Genomic DNA, 27309 nt, shown 5'->3' on the forward strand with positions numbered 1-27309 from the left:
CCTTGGCGGCTTCACTGCTCTATCCGTTTCGGAGGAAGGTTTCCCCTCCTTTAAACGAACACTGGAAAAAAAAATCACCTTCCCTCCGTTACATATATGGGGATGGTAATGCATGTTTGTGTCTGCGTGCGCCGGTTCGTCTGTGTCTATATGTCAGGTTGGGTCTTAGACTCAACCTCTCTGGGAACATCTCAGGCCCTCCAAAGTACGGAGGCCTATCTCCCCTCACCACACTCCCTGCCAGTGGCTGATGCCTTCAGACGTTGGTGTGTTGGTGGTTCTTGTCGTCTGGGGCTGGGCACTCATGTACACCGGCTCACTCCTGGTGGCTGATTGGTGGGCCCTGGTGCCTGTGGCCTGGCTGGGTCCCTTCCAGGGGTGGGATGCCTCAGGCCTCTGGGCCTGAGGCCCGGTCCTCTCTGGGCACAGCTGGCTGCCGACAGAGCCTGTGGGCACGTCACTGCAACCCCCTCTGGCCTCTGCTCCGTGGCTGCTGGGTGACCTCTTGATTGGGGCTCTCCTCAGCTCTTCCCAGGAGGGTGTATCTCCATACAGGTGATCCTGGTGTTTTGTTTTGTTTTTCTTCTTTTTTTTTCCTTTTTCTTTCTTTCTTCCCCCCTTTCTCACCGTCTCTTCTCCCCTCTATTTTTTTCTCTCCCTCTCTTTCTTTCATTCTTTCTCCCTGTCCTATCCCCCAGTCATGTCTGTCCTGTCTGTAACAACTGAAAATCAAATAAATAAATACCTAATTATAATAAAGGTCAATCAAATGGACCAATATGGCAAGGCCATGATGATCCACTTGGTAAAGTAAAGCCGCTTGGCATGTTTCTTGGCCTTCAGACAACAATTCTGATGGCTAAAGATCCAAACGGGACAGGCAAAAAAAACCCAAAAACCAAACAATCAGTTTGCATAACCAAAGAATTTCTGCACAAACTGTCAGAAACCGTCTCAGGGAAGCTCATCTGCATGCTCGTAGTCCTCACTGCAGTTTGTCGTCATAACCGGCTTGAGCGGGCAAACACTCTGATTCGATGCCGTTTGGCACAGTCCTGGTTTTCACTGTTTATGGCAGACAGCGTGTGTGGCCTTGTGTGGGTGAGCGGTTTGCTGATGTCAACGTTGTGGATCGAGTGGCCCGTGGTGGCGGTGGGGTTCTGGTATGGACAGGCGTATGTTATGGACAACGAACACAGGTGCATTTTATTGATGGCATTTTGAATGCACAGAGGTACCGTGATAAGTAAATGGTAAATGGCCTGTATTTGTAAAGCGCTTTTCTAGTCCCTAAGGACCCCAAAGCGCTTTACACAACCAGTCATCCACCCATTCCCACACACATTCACACACTGGTGATGGCAGCTACATTGTAGCCACAGCCACCCTGGGGCGCACTGACAGAGGCGAGGCAAGAGCCTGAGGCCCATTGTTGTGCCGTTCATCCACGACCATCACCTCATGTTGCAGCATGATAACGCACGGCCCCATATTGCAAGGATCTGTTCACAATTCCTGGAAGCTGAAAACATCCCAGTTCTTGCATGGCCAGCATACTCACCAGACATGTCACCCATTGACCATGTTTGGAATGCTCTGGATTGGCGTATATGCCAGCATGTTCCAGTTCCTGCCCATATTCAGCAACTTCACACAGCTATTGAAGAGGACCAACATTCCATAGGTCACGATCAACAACCTGATCAACTCTATGTGACGGAGATGTGTTGCCCTGCGTGAGGCAAATGGTGGCAACACCAGATACTGACTGGTTTTCTGCCCCTCCAACCCCCCATAAAGCAAAACTGTGCACATTTCAGAGTGGTCTTTTATTGTGGGCAGTCTAAGGCACACCTGTACATTATTGATGCTGTCTAATCAGCCCCTTGATGTGCCACACCTGTGAGGTGGGTAAAGAAAAAGTGCTCACTAACACAGATTTAGACAGATTTGAGAACAATATTTGAGAGTCATGGGTCTTTTGTGTATGTAGAAAAATCTTCAGATGTTTGAGTTCAGCTTGTGAAAAATGGGAGCAAAAACAAAAGTGCTGCGTTTATATTTTGTTTAGTATACACACACACACACACACACACACACACACATATATATACATATATATATGGAGAGAGAGAGATAGATGAGGAACTGTCAGTCTGAAATTATTCACAGTATGAAGATAAAACCATGCATACCTCCATTAAACATACTAAAGTTACACTGCTGATTGTGAGTGGGTCAGGAAGTCAGTGACTGTCCATTTACTACTACTAACTTTGATGTGTTTAGGACAGCAAAGTACCAACCAGCAGCTCCATTATCAATTCACCCAGGACTACAGGACTGTCTGAGACACATCAGGACCTCACAGGGACTGACTGACACAGGCTGTTAGATGTAACAAACACAGATTCAGACACATCTGGGATTCTTTTAAACAAACTTTTATTAAACACAGGTCGTTTTTAATACATGTATATGGATCCTTTAAAGTCATTCACATGTTTGTAGAAGAATGAAAACAGCAAAACTAATACTCAAAGTACAAATCTTCTCCTCCACGATCAACACTGACTAATTAAGATTCAGGAATAACTGATGATGCCTCAGCAGGCTCTGAAAGAGGAGCAGAGTGAAGGATGAAGGTCGTCCATCAGACCGAGTCTGTCTTCAGCTTCCTGTTCAGAGACAAACATCACTGATGTCAGCTGTTCACCTCTGACCTTTGTTTAAATACACCTGTGTGCAAATGTTACCTGCTCTGACTGATGAGTACACAGCACATGGATCAGCTGACTGCTCTGTAACACACACACAGGGTTAGAGTATCACACACCTGTCTGTGTGTTTCACGTTTATTTTTTCCAGCATAGCTCAGTGGTGCTCCTCGCTCCCCATAAAGGCCATTCGTGGATACTCTGCTTCTGTTAGGCTACGTTCACACTGCAGGCGAAAGCCCATCAAATCCGATTTTTCTGACCCTCTGCGACCCATCTATCCGATCATGGTGTGACAGTGTGAACGGCACAAATCTGATATTTTCAAATCCGATCTGGGTCACTTTCGTATGTGGTCCTGAATCCGATACAAATCTGATGTTCTAGAAAGCGAAGTCGCATTAAATCCGTCTTTTACGTCACTGAAACAAGACAGACGCCGACTATCAGCGCCGGAGAAGACATCGTGAGCACTTCCTGGGCATCCAGTGTAGATGTTAGTGAAACTGTTGGGAACAACGATGGAGAAACATGAACATTTTCTTTGTACTGTATAATCTGCAGATTCTGACAGAAATCTGCAACTATCCTTTGAAGCAGCGCTCCTCTAAAACAGCAATAAGGATCATTATTAGGTTATTTACATTATTATGTAAATAACAAAATAACTTAAAGGAAAAATTGGAAAACGTAAAGTCCGAAGTCTTTATATTAAGGCCATCAGTCAAACAATACTGTTGCTCTGGGTCTAAACAGAGCGCGTTGTGTGTGACGTCTTCTTTTGCGCATGCGGCCGCTTTGAGCGTTCACACTAGAGCGCGTTTGCTGTCACATTTTATTTGTAGTGTGAACGAGCAGACAAAAACATCAGATTTGATCAAAAAATCGGAATTGAGCATCAAGACCTGCAGAGTGAACGTAGCCTTAGACACACCTCTGAGTCAATGCAGATTATTATGTATGCTAAAGTAAAAGCAGCTGCTGTTCTAGACAAACAAAGCCTAGAAGTAATGCTTTTACTCCTTCCAGGCTGGACGACTGTAATTCATTATTATCAGGAAGTCCTAAAAACTCCCTGAAAAGCCTTCAGCTAATCCAAAATGCTGCAGCAAGAGTCCTGACAGGGACTAGAAAGAGAGCATATTTCTCCTGTTTTGGCTTCCTGTTAAATCCAGAATTGAATTCAAAATCCTGCTCCTCACATACAAGGTCTTAAATAATCAGGCCCCATCTTATCTTAATGACCTTGTAGTACCATATCACCCTATTAGAGCACTTCGCTCTCGCTCTGCAGGCCTACTTGTTGTTCCTAGAGTATTTAAAAGTAGAATGGGAGGGAGAGCCTTCAGTTTTCAGGCCCCTCTTCTGTGGAACCAGCTTCCAGTTTGGATTCAGGAGACAGACACTATCTCTACTTTTAAGATTAGGCTTAAAACTTTCCTTTTTGCTAAAGCATATAGTTAGGGCTGGACCAGGTGACCCTGAATCCTCCCTTAGTTATGCTGCAATAGATGTAGGCTGCCGGGGATTCCCATGATGCATTGAGTTTTTCCTTTCCAGTCACCTTTCTCACTCACTATGTATTAACAGACCTCTCTGTATTGAATCATATCTGTTATTAATCTCTGTCTCTCTTCCACAGCATGTCTTTATCCTGTCTTCCTTCTCTCACCCCAACCAATCACAGCAGATGGCCCCGCCCCTCCCTGAGCCTGGTTCTGCTGGAGGTTTCTTCGTGTTAAAAGGGAGTTTTTCCTTCCCACTGTCGCCAAAGTGCTGCTCATAGGGGGTCATATGATTGTTGGGTTTTTTACAGTGTATGTATTATTGTTGGGTCGACCTTACAATATAAAGCACCTTGAGGTGACTGTTGTTGTGATTAGGTGCTATATAAATAACATTGAATTGAACTGAAATTGAGGGGTGTCCTGTGGGGGGTGCTCTGGGTGTCTGTCCCATTGCTTCAAACCATTCAATCCCAAAATATAAATACATCAATATCAATGTATAAATAAAATTGAATTGACTTATGGTGAGTGCCATGCTTTGTCGTTATGGTGGTTACTATGGTTACCTTTCCTCTTGCCAGCTTTCTTCTTGCTTTTGATGACCACCTGACCATAAGCGACGTCCTCAGGATCTGAAAACAGAGAGATGGATGGAGTGACTCGAGACAGAGTTCGGTCACAGCCAATATCTACAAACAAGCTGCTCTGTGAGGATTTTCAGTCCTCAAGGTCATGTTTTTTTATTTTTTTATTATTATTCTTTTAAGATTTATTTTTTTAAATAGTTGAATTTTTTTGATCGGAGAAAATTTAGTAGGTTGTTCATAAAGTTTGTTTCCATATTCTTGAAGCAGGTTGTAGCTGTCACATTGAAACATAAATATTATGTGATTGCAATGTTCAAAATTAGGCGTTTAATCTGGTTCCTATGTTGTGTTGTTTCCATCTATTGGACTTGAGTATGGCGCTTGTATTTGAATTGTAATTTTATTTTGTTGATATAATATCTTTGTTTTTATTTCTTATTGTTTCTTTTAATGTTTCTTTGTACCTGACTTTGAGTTTAGTAAATCAGCAATAAAGCTGCTACTTTTTTTCTGCTGCCTCCGATTCATGTGTTTGGGTCCTACCCATGCCTGCCACACAGGCAACCATGACATCTACAGAAACGTCTGATTTTGAGACAGCTTGATGTCTTAAAATCCATTTCTTTTTCTAACATTTCTAACAGAACACAACCTTGTACAGCTTATCTTATATAAGTACAATTCTATTGAATAAAGTTACCCGAGAAGGTAACTTAGATTGCCTGCACGTTCCTGTGTTTAATGCTCACAGTAAATATCCCTTATGAACATACCGATGACACAAAGCTAACTGTGGAAACGGACACGCCGAAGGGGAAAACTAAGAGTAACAATAACAGAATATTAGAATAGTAATAATGATAATAATAATTATAATAGAAAAACAGAACAAACATGTAAGAGAAAATCATCATCATCACCACCTGTTTTATGTTCTGTCACGATCTTTTGACCCAGCGTTTTGAGTTTTAGTTTATGTTCCTGTTTATGGTTTATGTTTAAGCTCTTCAGGTTTTCTAAGTTCATTTCTATCATGCCTAGGTTGTTATAGTTCTTTGTTATTAGATTCCCCTTGTGTCTTCCAACCCTTGTCAAGTCTCCCTTGCCCTTCATGTGTTTCATGTCTGTGTCTTACGTTGTCAAGTTCAGGTTGTCATGTCTGCGTCTTATGTTTCCTGTTTTATTTTGAAGAGGTCTTGTGTTTCTATGTTCATTGTATATAGTTTTACTCTTTCCCTGCGAGTTCATTATGTTCATGTGGGTTGTGCTGTTTTGATCTTTATAGTTATTATTTCCCTAGGATTCAGATATGGTTATCATAGGTTTAGTTCTTAGGTTTTGTAATATGGCTTCACTGTGTTCCATGTTGTGTCTACTGCGCCTTTCTGTACCATGTTTCAGGTTCCTATGTTCTGTCTCCCCAGTTGCTCTTAGGTTTACATGTCTAGAGTTCAGTCAGTGTGTTTCCTGTTTTGCTTTGAAGGTCCGTGTCTCATGTGAGTGTTTCTAGTTTTGCTTCCCTTGTCTCGTCCGGCCTGATTACTCCCAGCTGTGCTCTCCTTCTGTGTCTCATTCCCTCGATATCCCTCAGTGTATTTAAGCCCTGTGTTTCACTTTGTCAGTGTTGTAGTCTCCCTCATGGCTGTGTTTCCCTGTGTGTTAGTTATCCATGTCCAAGTTTAGTTTTGTTATATTTTTCGTGCCATTCTGCAATAAAGCAGCTTTTTGAGTTTGATTCCTGTGTGGTGAGTTTTGCGTTTGGGTCCTTCTCCTGCCTGCACACAGTCGAAACATGACATGTTCATGTGTACCTGAAGTTTGAGTCCTCACATCAGAGTAGACGGCTCGTAGATCAGCAGGATATTTGTCTGGAATTTACAGACATTCATAGAGGCAGTAGTTTTCAGCCTTCAGTAGTACTCCTTTTAACATAGCTTTAAAGAGTACAGTATGTGGCTACATAACATGCTTGTCTTATTTTGATGACAGCACACATGGTGACAGCCTACCTCTCCTGTTGGCTCTCTGTTTGATCGTGACATCAGCATAAGTCACATCCACAGGAGGAGGAGACGGGTTTTTACTTCCTGAAAAGAGAGGAGGGGGAAACACATGAACATGATTGTGGTGACCCTCAGTATGTGTGAAATCTGTGTTTAGGACTGATCTTTGTGGTCCTTGTTTTGTTAGCTAATGTTGGGAGACATTATCTTCAAAAGTAACTTATTACTTTACAACATAATTAAACATTTATGCTAAATGTTACTTTCTGAGAAGATTAGCTAGTTAGAGTTTTTGCTTTTCCAAGACAATCATTTAGCTTGTTGACACTAACATGTTATTACAGACTGAAGCACTCTGTGCTGGATATGATGGACTCTTTGAAGAAACGTTTTTAATATAATGTACATATTCTAGGAATTAGCTGGAGCTCTTCTGCCTTGCTCTACGATAAATCCTAAAGAAGTGAAAGGTGATGAAATGTAATGTCACCAATTTATTCTTTTTACACTACATTGTGACATCTTCCACACTAAAAGAATAAACTGAGATATCATATAGATTTATGTGTCAGGGGCGGCCCAAATACACATTTTATTTTGAAAGGTCACAGAGGAAATTGAAGAATCACTGAACAGCATCACTCGAGTATTCATTCAAACCCACCATGACTGCATGTTTGGATGAGTAAAACCCACTGATCTGGACAGAGGTGACCCAGTCAGTTCATTTTTATGTAGGGTCAGAAGGTCAGCACAGTAATCAGATTACACCTGTTCATATCAGGTGAGTGAGAGCTTTCATACCTTTAAGTTTCCAGCAGAGGAACAGAAACAAACCCAGAACTAGAACCAGGAGAAGCCCAGAGACCAGACCTGCTACAACTGGGACCACGAGAGATGGAGGAGGACAAGGAGGAGGAGAGGGAGGACAAGTAAAAGGAGATTTTACAGGATGAACAACGTTTGTGGAGGTGCTTGGAGGAGGACAGTGAGGAGGAGGAGGACAGTGAGGAGGAGGAGGACAGTGAGGAGGAGGATGGATGATTTCGGGAGGATCTGGAGGAGAGATGATGAAGATGGTTCAGTCAGTTTATTATCAGGTCACATTGTTACATCATTTTTTAAACAGGAAGTGATGTCAGTGTTCTGACCTCTGACCCTCAGAAAGCTCTGAGGAGACTTTCCAGTCTCATCAGTAGTACACCAGTAGAGACCTTCATCAGCCTGCTGGATGTTAGTGATGATGTGCTCTTGTTTAAGACCAACAGAACTTCCTTTGAAGGAGAAATAAGCTGCGACTGTGGCACCATCCCTCTGTCTGCAGCGCAGAGTGACATTACTTCCTGTCCTCACAGGAAGTGCAGGGATCTCCAGGATGACACTTTTTTCTGACCATCAGAGACAAACAGAGTTAATGAGAGCAGAGTCACACAGAGACAGAGACACAGCTGGAACATCTCACCTCTAGTGTCTGATTGGACAGTGAAGGAGACGTTGTCACTCTGCTGTCCAGAGGAGTCCTCACACCAGAAGGTTTCACTGGGAGCAGAAACATCCACAACACAGTAGGAACCAAGAAGCCTCCCACAGTCCTCAGTGAGTCCTCCTCTGGTCCTCTTCACTGTCCATCCATCAGCTGTCTGTCCACCATCAACACAACTCAGATCCACTAAAGATCCTCTGAAGACCTGCTGAAGGTTTGGACCAACAGACAGAGACACTGGAGGACACACACACACACACACACACACACACACACACACACACACACACACACACACACACAGACACAGTAAATGTGTTTGTGTTCTTGTTGGAGTCTCACTGATTGTTTTCACTTCCATCTCCTCACCTGCAGAAACAGTCGGTGCAGACAGCAGCAGCACACACACACCTGCAACAGGAGGTCAGAGGTCAGTAAAGGTCAGAGGCTCCAACAACTTGTGTACCTGCACAGGTGAGGAGCGTCTTTCTCTGTGTGAATATGACCAAACAGATAAGCAGATGTTTGTGACAGTCACACTGATGGGCCTGCAGTCATTACAAAATCACATGAAAGTTAGAACAGTTATGAGGGAGCTGAGTGTGAGCAGAGACAGAGTGGAAATGAATGAATGTTAGCTCAGAATTGAACATGTTTTAACACCTAGATTAGACCAAAAAAAAAAAAAAAAAATGACGGACACCTAAACACTGCATAATCATTCCCAACATCCTGGAGGACAGCTGAGAGAATTTAGATGCTCTCCAACATTAGATTAGATAAAATTTTATCAATCTCTCAGGTGGGTTCTTCTGGGAGTTTCTGTTTCCAGTAGCACAGCACCAATAGAAATTGTAAAAGAATGTAAGCAGAACTAGAAATATACCATATACAGTGGCTTGCAAAAGTATTCGGCCCCCTTGAACTTTTCCACATTTTGTCACATTACAGCCACAAACATGAATCAATTTTATTGGAATTCCAGGTGAAAGACCAACACAAAGTGGTGCACACGTGAGAAGTGGAATGAAAATCATACATGATTCCAAACATTTCTTACAAATAAATAACTGCAAAGTGGGGTGTGCGTAATTATTCAGCCCCTGAGTCAATACTTTGTAGAACCAGCTTTTGCTGCAATTCCAGCTGCCAGTCTTTTAGGGTCTGTCTCTACCAATTATTAAAATGGTGCTGGAGTGACGGCAGCCTTTCCAAGTATCTGTGCAACACTGAACTTGTTTCTTAACTTTTAACTGTTTTAGACTAGTCTTTCAAACTTTTTTTTTACCTTCCTTTAGTCACTTTATCAATCAATCAATCAATCAATCAATCTTTATTGGCAGACTTCATGTCCATAAAAACAAGACAGAAACACAACCCCCCCCCCCCCCCCCCCCAACACAAGGTATAGACCATTAAATATATATAAGTATATAAATAAGTATATAAAGCATTTGTAAAAATATAAAACCATAATATACATAAAACACAATTACTTAAAATAAATCAATAAATACACAAACACTTTAACCAGTGCTTTCTCAGACTGGATGAGTAACGGGAACCACTCACTGTCGGATCTGTAAGTGCTAAAATTATACTGTTTCTCGAACCATCCAGTCGTTCTCTAAAATTGAACATTAACTTTCTTAAAAGTGCTTTAAAAGTCCAAACACCCACAGCTACAAACATCTGGCTGGCACTACCACTTCTAGGTATCCTGCAAAGGATTCTCATTGCATCGTTATATGCAACATGCAGCTTCAGCATGCTACATTGTTTGTAGGATGACCACAAGGGGGCAGTATATAGCGGTGTGCAATACGCTTTAAACAAAGCCACTTTAACTGGAAGTGAATAAAAGCTGAATTTGCGTGCAATCGTATTTGCCTGCACATAGAGCTTGCATCGTTGTCTGTACATGTCATCATCATCATTCATTTGCTCAGTAATAAAGTGACCAAGGTATTTCACCTTTTTATGAACTTCAAGAGTTTTTTGGGCCAGTTTAAACAAAGGGAAATTTAGCTGTTTATCCTGCTTGGTTCTACATATCAAAACAGCACTTTTAGCAGCATTGTACTCAATGTCATATTGCACACCATATTCAGTACAGACATTAAGAAGATCCTGTAATCCAGCACTGCTTGGACTAAAAACAACCAGGTCATCTGCATACATAAGATGATTTATCAATGTTTTACCTAATATATACCCAGTGTTACAGGCTCTCAGCTGTATGGACAAATCATCAACATATAAATTAAATAAAATTGGAGACAAAATCCCACCCTGTCTGACACCATTGCTGACACCAAAGGGGGCAGAAATACTGCTTCCCCATTTAACCTGCATGTTCTGATGAGCGTACCAGTAAGAGAGAATCCTCAAGATGTATTGAGGAACCCCCCGTGTCTTCAATTTATCATAAAGTTTTCTGTGGTTCACTCGATCAAAAGCCTTAGAGGCATCAATGAAACACATGAGGACAGATGAATTTTTAGCCCTATACAAACTGACTATTTCCTTGAGTGGATATATGCACATGTCAGTGCCGTGCTTTGGTTTGAAGCCAAACTGATTATCCAGAGAAGAGATGAACACACTAACTCTGTCAAACAAGATTATTTCTAACACCTTAGATAAAATACTGGCTAGTGCAATTGGCCTGTAATTATCCAAACAGCTCACTTTTGCAGCTTTGTCCTTCATAACTGGTACCAGTAAAATACACAGCATTGAGTCTGGTAATATGCCATGAATCATAAACCCAGTGAAACAGAGCGCTAGAAGAGGAGCTAGCCTTAAACTAGCATGTTTTAAATGTTCTGCAGTGATGTGATCCAAACCAGAAGCTTTATTATCAGACAACCTATGAATGGCTTCATATACTTCATGTGTCCTTACACTTATTGTGTCATTACTCATGTCAAGATTGTCCTCATATGGATCACTTTTTATACAGTTAAACAACGCACTGTAATGCTGTCTCCATAATGCTGCAATGTTATCTGCCCCAGAAACACCTTCAACAGTTGATGGTAGAGATGGTTTACAGTTATTAAGAGCTTTCACCTCTTTCCAAAAATCTGCCATATTATTACACAGCATTTTCCTGGCCAAAGAATCTGCTCTCAGCATTTGCTCATTTTTAGTTATAAAGCGAACAGCGTACTTATATCTGGCATTCGCACATTTTTTCTGTTCAAATTCTGGGCCTTGTTTAGGTCTTCCAGCCATGGCCCAGAATTTATAAGCTCTGCGAGCTTCATCATGATACATGGATACATGTTCTTTCCAGCCAGGTCTGATGTTAAGTTTCTTAGGCTTATATTGTTTATCAAGCAGTGTGCCACTTTCATACAGAGCAGTCACTATATCATCATACATGGAGCAGAGTTCATGTTTATGCACAGCATTCTTACAGTTGACATCCTTGCACAAAAGAGCTTCTTTGGGCAAAGAAATGTTGTTCAGATGTATATCGGTATTACTGTGATAAGCTAAGAAATCATCTTCACTAAATGCTGACCAGTCTAATTTTACACTGGTAGCAATATTAGCAATATTATTTCCAGTTGTTGCAGGCATTTGTCCCACATTCACAGTAAAACCAAAAGGTATATGGTCTGACACAGTTACCTCATACCTAATAGTCATGTTTGCTAAAGCTGCATGTCCCTCAGCTGTACAGATACAGTGGTCCAGCCATGATGTACTATGCCAGGCTTCACTTATGTATGTATAGCTATCTGCAGGCAGTAACACTTTGGTAGACAAGATAAGATTATTAACTTGACAAAAGTGAGTTAAGTGGTTAGCAAACCGAGAACTGCTGTCTGTGAGATCAGCATTAAAATCACCCAAAACATATATGCTGTAAGTATCGTTGTCTTGAATAAATGCATTAATAAAAGCCAGCCTACTGAGGTATTCTTGCTCATTTTGACAAGATTCATAGGGAGTATAAATATTAAGAATAATAAAACTACTATTATTCTGTGTATATTGTATACCAATACACCAGTCTACATCCAGTCTAATGGGCTTTATCACAGGGTCTATTTTTTTATCCCAGAGCACAGCAACCCCTCCAGGTATTCTGCCTCTGACTATAGCTGTGCTGAGATCAGTTGTTGATTCCCCCACTCCCAAAAAACTTGCATTTAGACAGTTAAGTTTTCCCAGGTCCTGTTTGGACACCATGTCTCCTGCAAGCATAAAATGTCACATTCTGCAAGCAGACTGTCCACAACAATCCGTCGAGCTTTGTCCCCTGCACTCTGTCCCAAACGTAGACCACGACAGTTGTAAGATAATATCCTAATAGACATCTTCATGTTGATACGTTGGTACCAAAAGGCGCAGTTATCTCCCCTGCTGGATCCCCTGAGCTTGGCACCACCGTACCGGTCTTACGAGGTTCATAAAAACGCCGGACCAGAGCCCCTTCAGGCCAGAGTTCAGGATTGTACATTTCACCCACATCATTACATTCAGCAGTAACCTTGAAAGAGCCGAACCTGCTACGTTTACCAGCAATTTTTTGACAGGTCACATCTCTTTTGAGTTTCTCTCTCAAATACAGAGCAAGAGTTTCTGCATCTACATCCAGAGCAAATTTAGTGACAAACATGCTCACCAATTTAGTTTTCACAGTTCTGATTGTACTCACAGCTCCAGTGCCAATAATCGATACAGGTCCAGGCCTCTTATTGTGTCCAGTGGTAACAGCATGCATTCCTGAACCCGAATTAACCTTCTCCAGCTTATGACGAGGCTTGCCATTTTTCACAACTTTACTCCATTGTGGGGAGCATGTAGAAAGCACTGTCTCAACGGGATCCTCCGTCGTTGCAGTAGTTTCCATATTACGACCTGAGGCTGTCGTCGGAGCCCGATCTTGACCACGTAGCAACATCTCCGGACAAAACGCTGACACTGTGCTTGTCCCAGTCCTTGAAGCAGTCAAAGCTCCGGCTTCCTGCCTTCAGCGCGGGCCGCCTTTACTTCGACTCCCCCACCGCTCCTCTGCGTGTTTCCCCAGGGGAAAGTGGGAAGCGGTCCCCGACCCCTGAGCATTCAGCATAACAGGCTCAGCCGGTACCTCAGGCCGACACTCAAGAGCAGTCACACGGTGGTCGACCTCCACAGCATTGGTCATGACTTGCTCGCAGACATCCGCCTGTAGTTTAACTACATGTTTTAAAGCACCCACCTCAGCACACAGCTGGTCCATTCGCCGTAGTAGACAACACACATCCATGCTGGAGTATGTAACAGGCGGCAAATCATCCAGGTGATGAGATACAAATCTTGGGATATTCTCCCCACACTCATTCAGCACTTTAAGACAGAGTTTAATATTGTTGGCGTCTTTATGCTGTCCTTTATATCCGACGCACCGCTGTGAGGTAGTGGGGCAGAGTTCAAACAAAACTTTCTTGGAGGCTTCAATCCCCTCGGATTCAAATGTGTTCGTGGCCAACAACACAATTTCATCCTGACTTAAAGTTTTGATTTTTACAGCAAGGAAATTAAGTATTTCATCCTCTACAATTACCCTTCCATCAGTTGTTTTATATATCTCTGGTTTTAATCGTGACCGTTTGAAAGTCGGAGCTACGTCTGCACCACCACCTGCTACATCTGCCATTTTTTTTACTTTCTACCTCTTAGATATACTATGGATAACGCACTTTTAAAAACTTCTGCAACCAGCTCCTTCATCTACTCAAGAGCGGAGCTCGTGGCACTTAACACAAAGGCACAGACCGGCATGAGACACAATATCCCGGCCGAGCTAAAGAGGAGCTACAGAGGCTGCAAGGCTGGAGCGAGGAAAGCGGATCACCGGAGGCGATTCAAACCATCAATCCCGACAGTGATCATGGGCAACGTGAACTCGTTACAGAATAAGATTGATGAACTGTGTGCTCTGAACAACCACCGACTCTACCGTGAGTGCAGTTTGTTTATCTTCACGGAGACGTGGCTAACCGAGCTAACGCCGCAGGCTAACGTAGATCTATGTGGATTCACATCCGTGAGAGCCGATAGGGACACACAAGCCAGCGGAAAAAGCAGAGGTGGGGGACTTATTGTCTACGTTAACAACAGATATTGTAACCCTGGACACGTCTCCGTTAAAGTTTCGGTATGCCGTTCGGACCTGGAGCTGCTAGCTGTTAGCTTGCGGCCATATTATCTACCTCGGGAGTTTAGTCATGTGATCTGTGTGTGTGTTTACATCCCTCTGAGGGCCGACGCAGCAGCTGCCTGTGAGAAAATACACACAGTCACAGCAAGACTTCAGACACAAAACCCCGAGGCTTTCATTATTATATCTGGAGACTTTAATCATGCCACACTGGATTCTACTCTGGCTGCTTTTCACCAGTTTGTGAATTGTCCCACAAGGAGCAACAGGACAATTGACCTACTGTATGCTAATGTGAGAGATGCATACAGAGCCACCCCCCTCCCCCCACTAGGGAAGTCAGACCACAACCTGGTTTACCTGCAGCCACAATACACACCCCTCGTCCAAAGGCAGCCTGTCACAACACGCTCCATCAGGAGATGGACCCCAGAAAAAGAGGATGCTCTGAGAGACTGTTATGACACCACAGACTGGGACGTGCTTCTGAGCCCACATGGTGAGGACATAAAGGGGGCGACACACTGTCTTACAGACTACCTCAACTTTTGTGTGGACACGGTCGCCCCTGCTAAGACGGTACGGTGTTACCCTAATAACAAACCGTGGGTAACACAGGAAGTCAAAGCTGTCCTCAACATGAAGAAGAAGGCTTTCAGGAGCAAAGTGAAGGAGGAGATGAAAGCAGCACAGCGGGAGGTGAAACGCTGCCTGAGGGAAGCAAAGGACACCTACAGGAGGAAGGTGGAGCAGAAGTTGGAGAGGAACAATATGAGGGAGGTCTGGAATGGTGTGAAAACCATCACAGGCCACAACACCAAGAACAGCACAGTGGGGGGGACTGTGGAGAAGGCAAACGAACTCAACAACTTCTTCAACAGGTTTGACCAGCCCACAACCCCCCCCATCCTCACCTTTACTACAGAGCCCTCTCCCCACTCTCCTACCTCCCTCGCTCCCCCCCTTCCTGACACTATGACATCCCCCCCCCTCCTTCTCCAACCCCTCTCTAAACAGCACAACAGCTTCTCTCCCCCCCTCCTCCCAATCATCTCCCAGTGTCACAGTGGATCAGGTCAGGAGACAACTGAGGAAGCTTCGCCCCAGAAAGGCAGCAGGTCCAGACAAGGTGTGTCCGAGGATGCTAAAGGCGTGTGCTGCTGAACTTGGGGAGCCGCTACAACGAGTCTTCAATCTCAGTCTAAGACTGGGGACAGTGCCCGCCCTATGGAAGACATCCTGCATGGTCCCGGTCCCCAAAAGGAACCGGCCCAATGAGCTGAAAGACTTCCGACCGGTGGCACTGACGTCACATCTTATGAAGACTCTAGAGCGGCTCTTCCTCAACCTCCTCCGACCACAGGTACAACATGCCCAGGACCCACTACAGTTCGCCTACAAGGCGAGTGTCAGAGTGGAGGATGCCATCCTGTACCTCCTACACAGAGCCCACTCACACCTGGACAAGGGAAAAGGCACGGTCAGGATCCTGTTTCTTGACTTTTCCAGTGCCTTTAATACCATCCGACCCTGTCTGCTCCAGGAGAAACTAAACAGGATGGAGGTGGACCCCTGCCTGGTCACTTGGATCTCCGACTACCTCACTGACAGGCCACAGTACGTCAGGCTGAAAGACATCACATCGGACACTGTGGTCAGCAGCACAGGAGCACCACAGGGAACTGTGCTGTCCCCTCTTCTCTTCACCATGTACACCTCTGACTTCTGCTACAACTCTGAATTATGCCACATTCAGAAGTTTGCAGACGACACGGCCATCATGGGGTGTATCTGGGATGACCAGGAAGAGGAGTACAGGAGCCTGGTGAGGAACTTTGTCACATGGAGTCACACAAACCACCTGCAACTCAACACTTCAAAGACCAAGGAACTGGTTGTGGAATTCGGGAGGTCCAGACCAGGTCCACTGCCAGTTCAGATAGAGGGGGAGGAGGTGGTTAACACATACAAGTACCTAGGGCTGTGGGTGGACAACAAACTGGACTGGTCATGCAACACGCAGCACCTGTATAAAAAAGGCCAAAGCCAACTGTACTTCCTCAGGAGGCTGAGGTCTTTCAACATCTGCACGAAGCTCCTGAGGATGTTTTACCAGTCGGTGATTGCAGGAGTACTTTTCTATGGCGTGGTGTGCTGGGGGAGCAGCACAGCAAAGAAAGACTCATCCAGGCTGGAGAAACTAATCAGGAAGGCTGGCTCTGTGGTCTGCATGAAGCCGGACACTCTGGTGACAGTGGCAGAGAAGAGGACCTTAAAGAAACTGATGGACATTATGAACAATGCCGGGCATCCTCTGCACACGGTCGTAAACAATCAGAGGAGCCTATTCAGCGACAGGCTGCTTCTCCCAAAGTCAAAAACCAACAGACTTAAAAACTCCTTTGTCCCACATGCCATCAAACTGTTTAACTCCTCACTGGAGGGGAGAGGGAAGAGAAACAGGGGGACAAGGGAGGGTGGGAACAACTGAGCTGTAGGTGCTTTTCTACACTGTGCAATATTTGCAATATTTGTTTTTTGTTTTTGTTTTGTCTTTTTTTCTTATATTTGACTGTGCAATAATCACTGTGCAATATACTCACTCAAATGAGCAATCCTATTTATCCATATTGTATATTCTGTATCTATATATGTGTATATATGGTGTATTTATGCTTATATCCTTACTCTCATTCCCCTTAATGTATCTGTAACATGCAACTTCTTTCGGTGCTTTGCTACTGGAAACTGGATTTCCCGGAGGAACCCACCCGAGGGATTAATAAAGTTTCATCTAATCTAATCTAATCTACCAGCTTTGCACATCTACAGACTGAAATCTTTGCCCATTCTTCTTTGAAACAGCTCCAGCTCAGTCAGATTAGATGGACAGCGTTTGTGAACAGCAGTTTTCAGATCTTGCCACAGATTCTCGATTGGATTTAGATCTGGACTTTGGCTGGGCCGTTCTAACACATGGATATGTTTTGTTTTAAACCATCCCATTGTTGCCCTGGCTTTATGTTTAGGGTCGTTGTCCTGCTGGAAGGTGAACCTCCGCCCCAGTCTCAAGTCTTTTGCAGACTCCAAGAGATTTTCTTCCAAGATTGCCCTGTATTTGGCTCCATCCATCTTCCCATCAACTCTGACCAGCTTCCCTGTCCCTGCTGAAGAGAAGCACCCCCAGAGCATGATGCTGCCACCACCATATTTGACAGTGGGGATGGTGTGTTCAGAGTGATGTGCAGTGTTAGTTTTCCGCCACACACAGCGTTTTGCATTTTGGCCAAAAAGTTCCATTTTGGTCTCATCTGAGCAGAGCAGCTTCTTCCACATGTTTGCTGTGTCCCCCACATGTTTGCTGTGTCCCCCACATGGCTTGTGGCAAACTGCAGACGGGACTTCTTATGGTTTTCTGTTAACAATGGCTTTCTTCTTGCCACTCTTCCATAAAGGCCAACTTTGTGCAGTGCACGACTAATAGTTGTCCTATGGACAGATTCCCCCACCTGAGCTGTAGATCTCTGCAGCTCGTCCAGAGTCACCATGGCCCTCTTGGCTGCATTTCTGATCAGCGCTCTCCTTGTTCTGCTGTGAGTTTAGGTGGACGGCCTTGTCTTGGTAGGTTTACAGTTGTACCATACTCCTTCCATTTCTGAATGATGGCTTGAACAGCGCTCCGTGGGATGTTCAAGGCTTGGGAAATCTTTTTGTAGCCTAAGCCTGCTTTAAATTTCTCAATAACTTTATCCCTGACATGTCTGGTGTGTTCTTTGGACTTCATGGTGTTGTTGCTCCCAATATTCTCTTAGACAACCTCTGAGGCCGTCACAGAGCAGCTGTATTTGTACTGACATTAGATTACACACAAGTGCACTCTGTTTATTCATTAGCACTCATCAGGAAACGTCTATGGGCAACTGACTGCACTCAGACCAAAGGGGTCTGAATAATTACGCACACACCACTTTTCAGTTATTTATGTGTAATAAATGTTTGGAATCATGTATGATTTTCGTTCCACTTCTCACGTGTTCACCACTTTGTGTTGGTCTTTCACGTGGAATTCAAATAAAACTGATTCATGTTTGTGGCTGTAATGTGACAAAATGTGGAAAAGTTCAAGGGGGCCGAATACTTTTGCAAGCCACTGTATACACATATACAAATACAGAGACATATTTAAATACAAAGTATATAATAGCAATAGCGATAAATAGGAATAGGAATAACCAGGGAATTGCACATTTCAACTATTTTGAGTCTATTGCACCGCTGAATATAGAAAAAAAATTGCACAGTGAAAAGTGCACTACAGCTTAGTTGTTCCCGCCCTCCTTTGTCCTCCTGTTTCCCCTCCACGGAGGAGTTAAACAGTTTGATGGCGTGTGAGACAAAGGAGTTTTTGAGTCGGTTGGTTCTTGACTTTGAGAGAAGCAACCTGTCACTGAACAGACTCCTCTGTTTGTTTATGGCTGTGTGCAGAGGATGCCCAGCATTGTCCATAATATCCAACAGTTTCTTTAGGACAAAAAAAAAACCAGACCCAGTGATAAAGCCAATTAGACTGGATGTAGACTGGTGTATTGGTATACAATATACACAGAATAATAGTAGTTTTATTATTCTTAATATTTATACTGCCTATAAATCTTGTCAAAATGAGGAGGAATACCTCAGTAGGCTGGCTTTTATTAATGCATTTATTCAAGATAATGATACTTACAGCATATATGTTTTTGGGTGATTTTAATGCTGATCTCACAGACACCAGTTCTCAGTTTGCTAACCACTTAGCCCACTTTTGTGAAGATAATAATCTTATCATGTCTACCAAAGTGTTATTGCCTGCAGACAGCTATACATACATAAGTGAAGCCTGGCATAGTACATCATGGCTGGACCACTGTATCTGTACAGCTGATGGACATGCAGCTTTAGCAAACATGACTATTAGGTATGAGGTAACTGTGTCAGACCATATACCTTTTGGTTTTACTGTGAATGTGGGACAAATGCCTGCAACAACTGGGAATAATATTGCTAATATTGCTACCAGTGTAAAATTGGACTGGTCAGCATTTAGTGAAGGGGACGTCTTAGCTTATCATAGTAATACCGATATACATCTGAACAACATTTCTTTGCCCAAAGAAGCTGTTTTGTGCAAGGATGTAAACTGTAAGAATGCTGTGCATAAACATGAACTCTGCTCCATGTATGATGATATAGTGACTGCTCTGTATGAATGTGCTACACTGTTTGATAAACAATCTACAGTGGCTTTCAAAAGTATTCGGCCCCCTTAAACCTTTCCACATTTTGTCACATTACAGCCACAAACATGAATCAATTTTATTGGAATTCCAGGTGAAAGACCAACACAAAGTGGTGAACACGTGAGAAGTGGAACGAAAATCATACATGATTCCAAACATTTTTTACAAATAAATAGATAACTGCAAAGTGGGGTGTGCGTAATTATTCAGCCCCTGAGTCAATACTTTGTAGAACCTCCTTTTGCTGCAGTTCCAGCTGCCAGTCTTTTAGGGTCTGTCTCTACCAGCTTTGCACATCTACAGACTGAAATCTTTGCCCATTCTTCTTTGCAAAACAGCTCCAGCTCAGTCAGATTAGATGGACAGCGTTTGTGAACAGCAGTTTTCAGATCTTGCCACAGATTCTCGATTGGATTTAGATCTGGACTTTGACTGGGCCAGTCTAACACATGGATATGTTTTGTTTTAAACCATCAGACCTGTAAAGAACACGTTTCCATGTACCGTGATGAAGCCCATGTAGCTTATAAATGTTGGGCCATGGCTGGAAGACCTAAACAAGGCCCAGAATTTGAACAGAAAAAAACGCGTGGATGCCAGATACAAGTACGCTGTTCGCTTTAAAACTAAAAATGAGAAAATGCTGAGAGCAGATTCTTTGGCCAAGAAAACACTGTGTAATAATATGACAGATTTTTGGAAAGACGTGAAATCAGAAGAACTTCTTAAGATGGTAGACCTACGTTACTCGTTGCTGGAACATTGAGCCACCAGCATCAGTTATTCTGTGATCAGCAAGTCTGAGCCTGTTAGTCTTCGTGCAACCTTGTATTAATTGGATTTTTCTGTGTGTGTGTAGATCTTCCCTGGACCCGTCCCTGTATCTTTGAGTGAGCGAGTGAGCGAGAGGAGCGTTGGAGAAAAAGGAGTGGGATCGTTGCTGTGAGAGTGGAGTGTGTTTTCGGACCCTTCCCCTCCCCCTCAGACCCTGGAGCCATGGACCCCTCTCCCAAACACTTTGTATATATTATCACCTGGTGAAATCACTAGTGATGTGCGGATCAATCCTGAAATATCGATTCCTCCGATACCAGTCATTTATGTTCTAGAATTGATTCTCACATTAAAATATCGATATTTTAGTAATTTAGGGTACATTTGTAGTTTATCATTAACAGGAACACAGTGGAAAGAAACTATAACATTCGGATTGTCTACATTCAAAGGGGGAGGGGGGGTTGCACCAAGATGGCGGCTTGAACAGTCGTGTTTTTTCAGGAGCTCTGAAAGACCGCAAAATTTGCTAAGTAACTTTATTCTCTTTCCACTCAAATTTTAACTATGGATGCCCAAAAGGTTATTAAGAATGCAAAGCTGCAATTTGTGCCGTCAAACCCCAATGTTAAGACGTCTTCGCATGCTAAAGTCAGTGACCATGGCTATGCTAGCACTGAAGCTGCCAATGTGGGCCTAAACAAGCGAGAACGGGGAGCAGACTCGGCGCCGTCAACTCCATCAAAACAACTGCCAGAGGAGAAAAGAACAAAATCTTCAGAGAAGGAAGATGATATCTCCAGTAAAACTATTTTTGAAGCCATTCTGGGACTTGAGAAGAAATTTGAAGTACAACTGGAAGATATCAAGGAACAAAACAGACAAAGTGCAGCTATGGTTGCCAGCTTGGCTAAGGCTGTGGAGTTTAATGCTGCAGAGATAGCTGATTACAAACTGAAAGTTGTTAAGCTGGCAAATGCGAATGAACAGCTGCTTAAAGAAAACGAAGACTTGAAAAGAAAAGTGAGAGAAAAAGAGCGCTACCGAATGAGGTGGTGCTTAAAGCCGAAAGGGGTGAAGGAAGACAAAGACGAAAACATTAGAGGGAAGGTTTTGCAAACGCTTCAGAAGATTGCCCCTGACTTGAACTTAGAAGAGGCCATTGATATTGTTCATCGCTTAGGGAAACGAGTTGATGGCAGAAACAGAAACATCATTATTTTAGTCACACAAAGGCGAATCAAAGAAGAATTGTGGAGGCGCACCAAAGATTCTTCAACCTGCAAGAAGGCATCAGCTTTGCAGAGATGTTGCTGCAGGAGGACATACAAGATCGACAGCGCCTATGGTCTCTGGTGGAGGAGGCAAGATGTGCGGGTAAACGACCCTACTTTCGTGGTCCACATGGCTTCATTGATGGATGCAAAGTTCAGGAAAGACAGGAGAACTAAAAATGACAAAAACTGAAATAGTGGAAACTTGTTCGCGGTCTGAGGAGCTCAGCATTTAGTACTTTTTTTCTTTTTCGTTTTTTTCACGTGGTGAGTGATATTCTGTCTATAGTTCATGTTGAATGTTAACATTTGTTTTGGTTCTTTAAATGTTAGGGGTTTAAGAGAATCTGTTAAAAGAAAAGCCTTATTTTTGTACTGCAAAGGTAAAAAATCAAACTGTATTTTTCTACAAGAGACTCATTCATCTGATAGTGATGTATCTTTTTGGTCAAACCAATGGGGAAGCAAAATCCTGTTCAGCCATGGCTCAACGAGGTCGGGGGTGTAGCAATTTTATTCAATAACTTTCCTGGGGATGTTGTAATACAACGGACTGACTTGAAAGGTCATTGGTTGATTGCTGTAATGAGAGTTGAAAGTTTGTTTTTCATTTTAGTCAACGTTTATGGATATAATGATGAGAGTCAGAATAAAATTATGTTAGAAGATATAACTTTAAATATTTTTGAACTTAAAGGTCGATACCCTACGGAATACATTTTAATGGGTCATGATTGGAATATGACTCTTGATGAATGGACTGATAGATGGCCCTCAAGAAATGGTAGACCACAAAAAAATAACCAAATTATAGATTTTTTGATAAACAACAATTTGACAGATATTTGGAGAGTAAGAAATCCAGGAATTAAAAGCTTTTCCTGGTTTAAACCAAAATGGAGCTTGTAAATCTAGAATAGACTATTGGCTAGGAAGTGACAACATTCTTAACCACACTGTAAAAGTTGTGATGTCAAATGCACCTCTTTCTGAACATTGCTTTATTGAACTACGCTTAGAATCGGAAATTAGACAATCAAATAAAAGAACTTATTGGAAGTTCAATGCCAAACTTTTACAAAATGAAGATTACTGCAACATAGTCAAAAAAATTATAAAAGATATTATGGCTGACCATTTAATTGTAGGATATATCAGTAAATGGGAATTCATTAAATTCAAAATTAGAGAATTTAGTATTCAATTCAGTAAAAACATAAGTTGAAAGCAAAGAGAATATGAATGTAAATTATTCCAAGAAATTACTTATTGCTGTAGTAAAGATGATCTAAATAGCCAAGAAAGGAGTAAACTTATGGAGTTGCAAACTAAATTGGATCAGCTTTACCTAAATAAAGCAGAAGGAGCTTTTGTGCGTTCACGCGCCAAGTGGATTGAGGAGGGGGAAAGAAATTCCTCATATTTTTTTAACTTAGAAAAGAGCAGACAGAAAAGAAATTTTATATCTTCCCTGTTAATTGATGGCATTGAATGTGACGACCCTAAAATTTTGGAGAATGAAACTTATACATTCTATTCCAATTTATACTCCTCACAGTTCTCCCAAGCAGATTGTGATGTCTTTTTTGATCAAATAGATAATCTGATCCCTAAAATTGATGAATAATTTAAGGAATTTTGTGAATCTGACTTTAGAATTGAAGAGTTAGATGCATCTGATAAGAAAATGGCGCCCTGGTCCAGATGGGTTTACAGTTAATTTCGTCCAATTTTTTTGGGGAAGACTTAAGGGAAATTTTATTCAAAGCTATACTGGCCAGTATTGAAAAGGGAGAATTGATGTCTAGCATGAAACAAGGATTAATTACATTAATTCCTAAACCAAATAAAGATAAACGACAACTGGATAACTTAAGGCCCATAACTTTATTAAATACAGATTATAAAATTTTCTCTAGCTTAATTGCAACAAGGCTTAAACAAGGGGTTTCAAGTATAATTAGTGAGACACAATCAGGGTTTTTAAAAGACAGGAACATTCATAATAATATCAGATTGGTTTTAGACTTACTGGATTACAATGATCTAATTAGTGATGACAGTTTTATTCTTTTAAGCTTTCGATTCAGTAGAACATCCTTTTATTTTAGAAACACTAACTTGATTTGGATTTGGAGATAAATTTAGGAAGATAATAGATGTACTGTATAATGACATAAATAGCTCTGTATCGTTAGGCTATGGCACTGGTAAAAGATTTAGCGTCAAAAGAGGAATTAGGCAAGGGTGTGGAAGCTCTCCGTTGTTATTCATAATGGTTGTGGAGATGCTCGCAATTCTAATTAAAAACAGCAGCGTTGCCGGAATTAATATTATGGATAATTTTTTAATAATTAGTCAACTTGCGGATGACACTACTCTTTTCTTAAAAAATGAACATCAGATTCCCCTGGTAAAACAAATAATCACTACATTCTCAAAAGCTTCAGGCTTAAAGTTAAATTTAAATAAATGTGAACTATTGGCATTAAAGGAGTGTCATTCACAATTACTGTACGATATAAAGGTGAAGAAGGAGGTAAAATATTTGGGCATCACAATATCAAAAGATCATAAAGTCTTAGAAAAAGTAAATATTTCAGATAATGTTGACAAATGTAAGACAATCTTAAATAAGTGGTTACAAAGAGACATCACAATTTTTGGAAGAATATTATTAACCAAAATGGATAGTTTATCTAGATTTATATATCCAGCTTACTCTTTATCAATATCAAATAAAGTTATTAAAACAATTAATAGCTTGAATTTTAATTTCATTTGGAGGAATAAGTGCCATTATATATCTAAAGATGATTTGGTTAAACCATACATTGAAGGTGGTGGAAACGCAATTGACTTTGATATAATGAATGGTGTCTTGAAACTTAAATGGTTAAAATCCTTCCTAAATAATCCACATTCCATTTGGTTTTTTATACCAAGTAAGGTCTTTAACACATTGGGGGTGTTGTGGATAGGCGTAGCTTTGGGTCACGTGGTGTCGGTAATAGTAATAGTGATTGCTATATCAGCTGTTCAGGTCCCGAGGGAATCTTTGTGAATGAGTGGGTGATGGGGTAAGTCGACTTTTGCTGACTGCTCAAGCTTAGAATGTTTTTGATCACTGTTTTTCTGGATTTTAAGGATTTGATAACAAATAAAGAAGTTTTTAATCTGGAACTTTGACTTACGTTTTGAACAGCAGGCGCGTCAACATTATTCCCCTATTCAGCTGCTCGGCGACTCAAAGGCTTGACAGTCGCCAACATTTGTCAGCAAAAAGTGCGACGGCAATGGAGCCTCCCGCAATCAGCGCTGAATTAACGCCGACGCGAGCCCACACACCACCGCCACTACACCCATAAAAGCGGCTAGTCTGACAGATAAGGAGAAGACGACGGTGGTATGTAAACTGTGTTTTTGTGCTGCGTGTTGTTTGTTTGAACGCAGTTTGGATTCTGACCATACGAAGATGTTGTTGTGACACGCCCACCGCTACGTTTGCTGTTGGATTTGATGTGTGTGTGTGTGCTGTGGCTCTGCAGGCGTTCAACTGAGTTTGAAGGAATTGCTGTTGCCTTTGTTTTGGATTTTGGAATGCTGCTTATGTTGGATGCTTAAAATGAGTGGATCGCAGGCTGCATCTGTTGTTGGAAAAACTGAACAGGATAAAAGATTAATTTCTCTCACTGAGAAAGCTCTTGCAAACAAAATTGAAACCATCCAAACAGATCGGAAAAGGCATGTAAACAAAATGAAAAGTGTTATTATGTCTCTTAAAGAGCTAATGAAAGATGATAAAAATCATTCACGAGTCAAATCACAGTTTGATGAGTTAACACACCTGTTTAAGGATGCCAGTGCATTGCATGAATCTCTGCTTTCTCTAATCTCATTTGATGAGAAAAATAAACAAAATGCATGGTTCTCAAGCATCGCTAAATACAATAAAGGGTTTATGGAGGATGTTAAGATATGGCTTTCTGAAACTGATAAACGTTCGGTGAGGCCATCATCTGACAAAGTACAGTCACAGGAAACTTCCCTGGGAGGAGAAATGGAGGTGCGAGAGCACACTGGAAAAGAACCTCAATCATCTCTTAATCCCCAGAATGATGTTAATGATGACGTGTTGCCATCCGACAGTGTGTCAAGTCAAGGCAGTAGGTCAAGCTCAAGAGTATCATCTACTTCATCTGCACGTCTCAGGGCAGAAGCTGAAATGGCCGCCTTGCTCGCACGTCAACATATGCTGAAAGAAAAACACTCTCTTGAAGAACAAGAAGAACAATTGAGGAGAAAGAAAGAACAACTTCAGCTTGAAGCAGATATAGCTGCAACTGTTGCAAAGGTGAACGTGCTGAGAACTGGATCCACTATGCGGAGCGTCGCTTCACGGAAATCTAATGGAATGGAATCATATTTTAAAACAAAAGGAAACAGCCTTGAAATTCTTAATGCGGATGCAGTGACTTTTGTTCCACAGACGCTTACAAAAGGAAATGCAATCACTGGGAATGCAGAGCTTCAAGTAAAAACAGTGCAACAGACTATGAAAAGGGAAAAGCCTGCACCCCCTCTTATGGGGCCTTCTGACACTTTTGGAACAATTCCACCTTTGCCTAAGCCACAAGCTGCTCATCCAGTAGCCAATGAAAATCTGTTGTCCATTATGGAAAAACAAAATGAATTAACTTGTATGTTGGTCCATCAGCAAAGTCTTTCTTCGCTGCCCAAAAGGGAGATTCAAACCTTTGATGGCGATCCTTTACATTTTCAGGCTTTTATGCGCTCGTTTGAACAGGTCATAGAAGCAAAGACTGGCGATGCTGGCGACTGCCTGCATTATCTTGCACAGTACACCAAGGGGCAGCCCAATGAACTTGTTAAAAGCTGTCAACATATGTCTGAAAGTGCTGGATATGTAAAGGCAAAGACTCTGCTGTATGAGCACTTTGGGAATGGACATGTGATTGGGTCTGCTTATTTGAAAAAAGTTCACTCATGGCCACTGATTAGATCGGAAGATGGAAAAGCTCTTCAGGCATATTGTTTGTTCTTACGTGGATGCTCTAATGATCTCTCTGAATTAAATACACCTGCCAATATGCTTGCTGTGATTAGAAGACTGCCATATAAGTTAAAAGACAAATGGCGAACAGTAACATGTGACATTCAGGAGAGGCAACATCGCAGAGCCGCATTCATTGACATTGTTTCCTTCCTTGAGCGTCAAGTTAAAATTGCTACAGATCCCATCTTTGGAAATCTGTGTGACGTTCCAGCAACACATCTAGCAGCCAAGGGCAGGGGAACGTTCTCCACATCTAAGAGCTAAAGGAAGTAGCTTTGCCACAACAGTCTCTGATGTCGAGAGACAGAATCAGACAGGGCCTCAAGATCGTCACAGCACTGTGAAGGCTTGTTTTTTCTGCAAAGGCGGACACACACTGGAGTCATGTGCTCTGCTTGATAAGAAACCCCATAATGAGAAGATTTATTTTCTTAAAAAGAACAGCAT

General features: G+C 42.2%; 3 protein-coding genes across 3 annotated transcripts in view; 1 reads left to right on the top strand and 2 right to left on the bottom strand.

Annotated features, from left to right (window-relative positions):
- Positions 1–750: 750 nt before the first annotated feature.
- Positions 751–27309, bottom strand: part of LOC146520984 (uncharacterized) — a 49935-nt gene continuing 23376 nt past the window's right edge. Inside the window, exons 5-10 of the mRNA XM_085148584.1 lie at positions 7620–7871; positions 6822–6899; positions 6624–6680; positions 4792–4857; positions 2757–2801; positions 751–2678 (exon numbers count right to left, since the gene is read on the bottom strand). Coding sequence (XP_085004710.1) covers positions 2671–2678; positions 2757–2801; positions 4792–4857; positions 6624–6680; positions 6822–6899; positions 7620–7871 — 506 coding nt within the window. The 3' untranslated portion in view covers positions 751–2670. The remainder of the gene's footprint in view (positions 2679–2756; positions 2802–4791; positions 4858–6623; positions 6681–6821; positions 6900–7619; positions 7872–27309) is intronic.
- LOC146520985 (uncharacterized) lies at positions 7865–13537 on the bottom strand. Its single transcript, XM_085146559.1, has 4 exons — positions 13309–13537; positions 8668–8709; positions 8278–8535; positions 7865–8203 (listed from the first exon to the last, which is right to left on the bottom strand). The coding sequence occupies exons 1-4, from the start codon at positions 13535–13537 to the stop codon at positions 7917–7919; spliced, it is 816 nt and encodes a 271-aa protein (XP_085002685.1). The 3' UTR covers positions 7865–7916.
- Positions 13964–19030, top strand: LOC146520986 (uncharacterized). Its single transcript, XM_085154414.1, has one exon. It carries the CDS (start codon positions 13985–13987, stop codon positions 15620–15622), a length of 1638 nt encoding a protein of 545 aa, XP_085010540.1. The 5' UTR covers positions 13964–13984; the 3' UTR covers positions 15623–19030.

The sequence above is a fragment of the Neolamprologus multifasciatus genome, chromosome 3 (genome assembly GCF_963576455.1).
Source record: "Neolamprologus multifasciatus chromosome 3, fNeoMul1.2, whole genome shotgun sequence".
NCBI classification, from domain to species: domain Eukaryota; kingdom Metazoa; phylum Chordata; class Actinopteri; order Cichliformes; family Cichlidae; genus Neolamprologus; species Neolamprologus multifasciatus.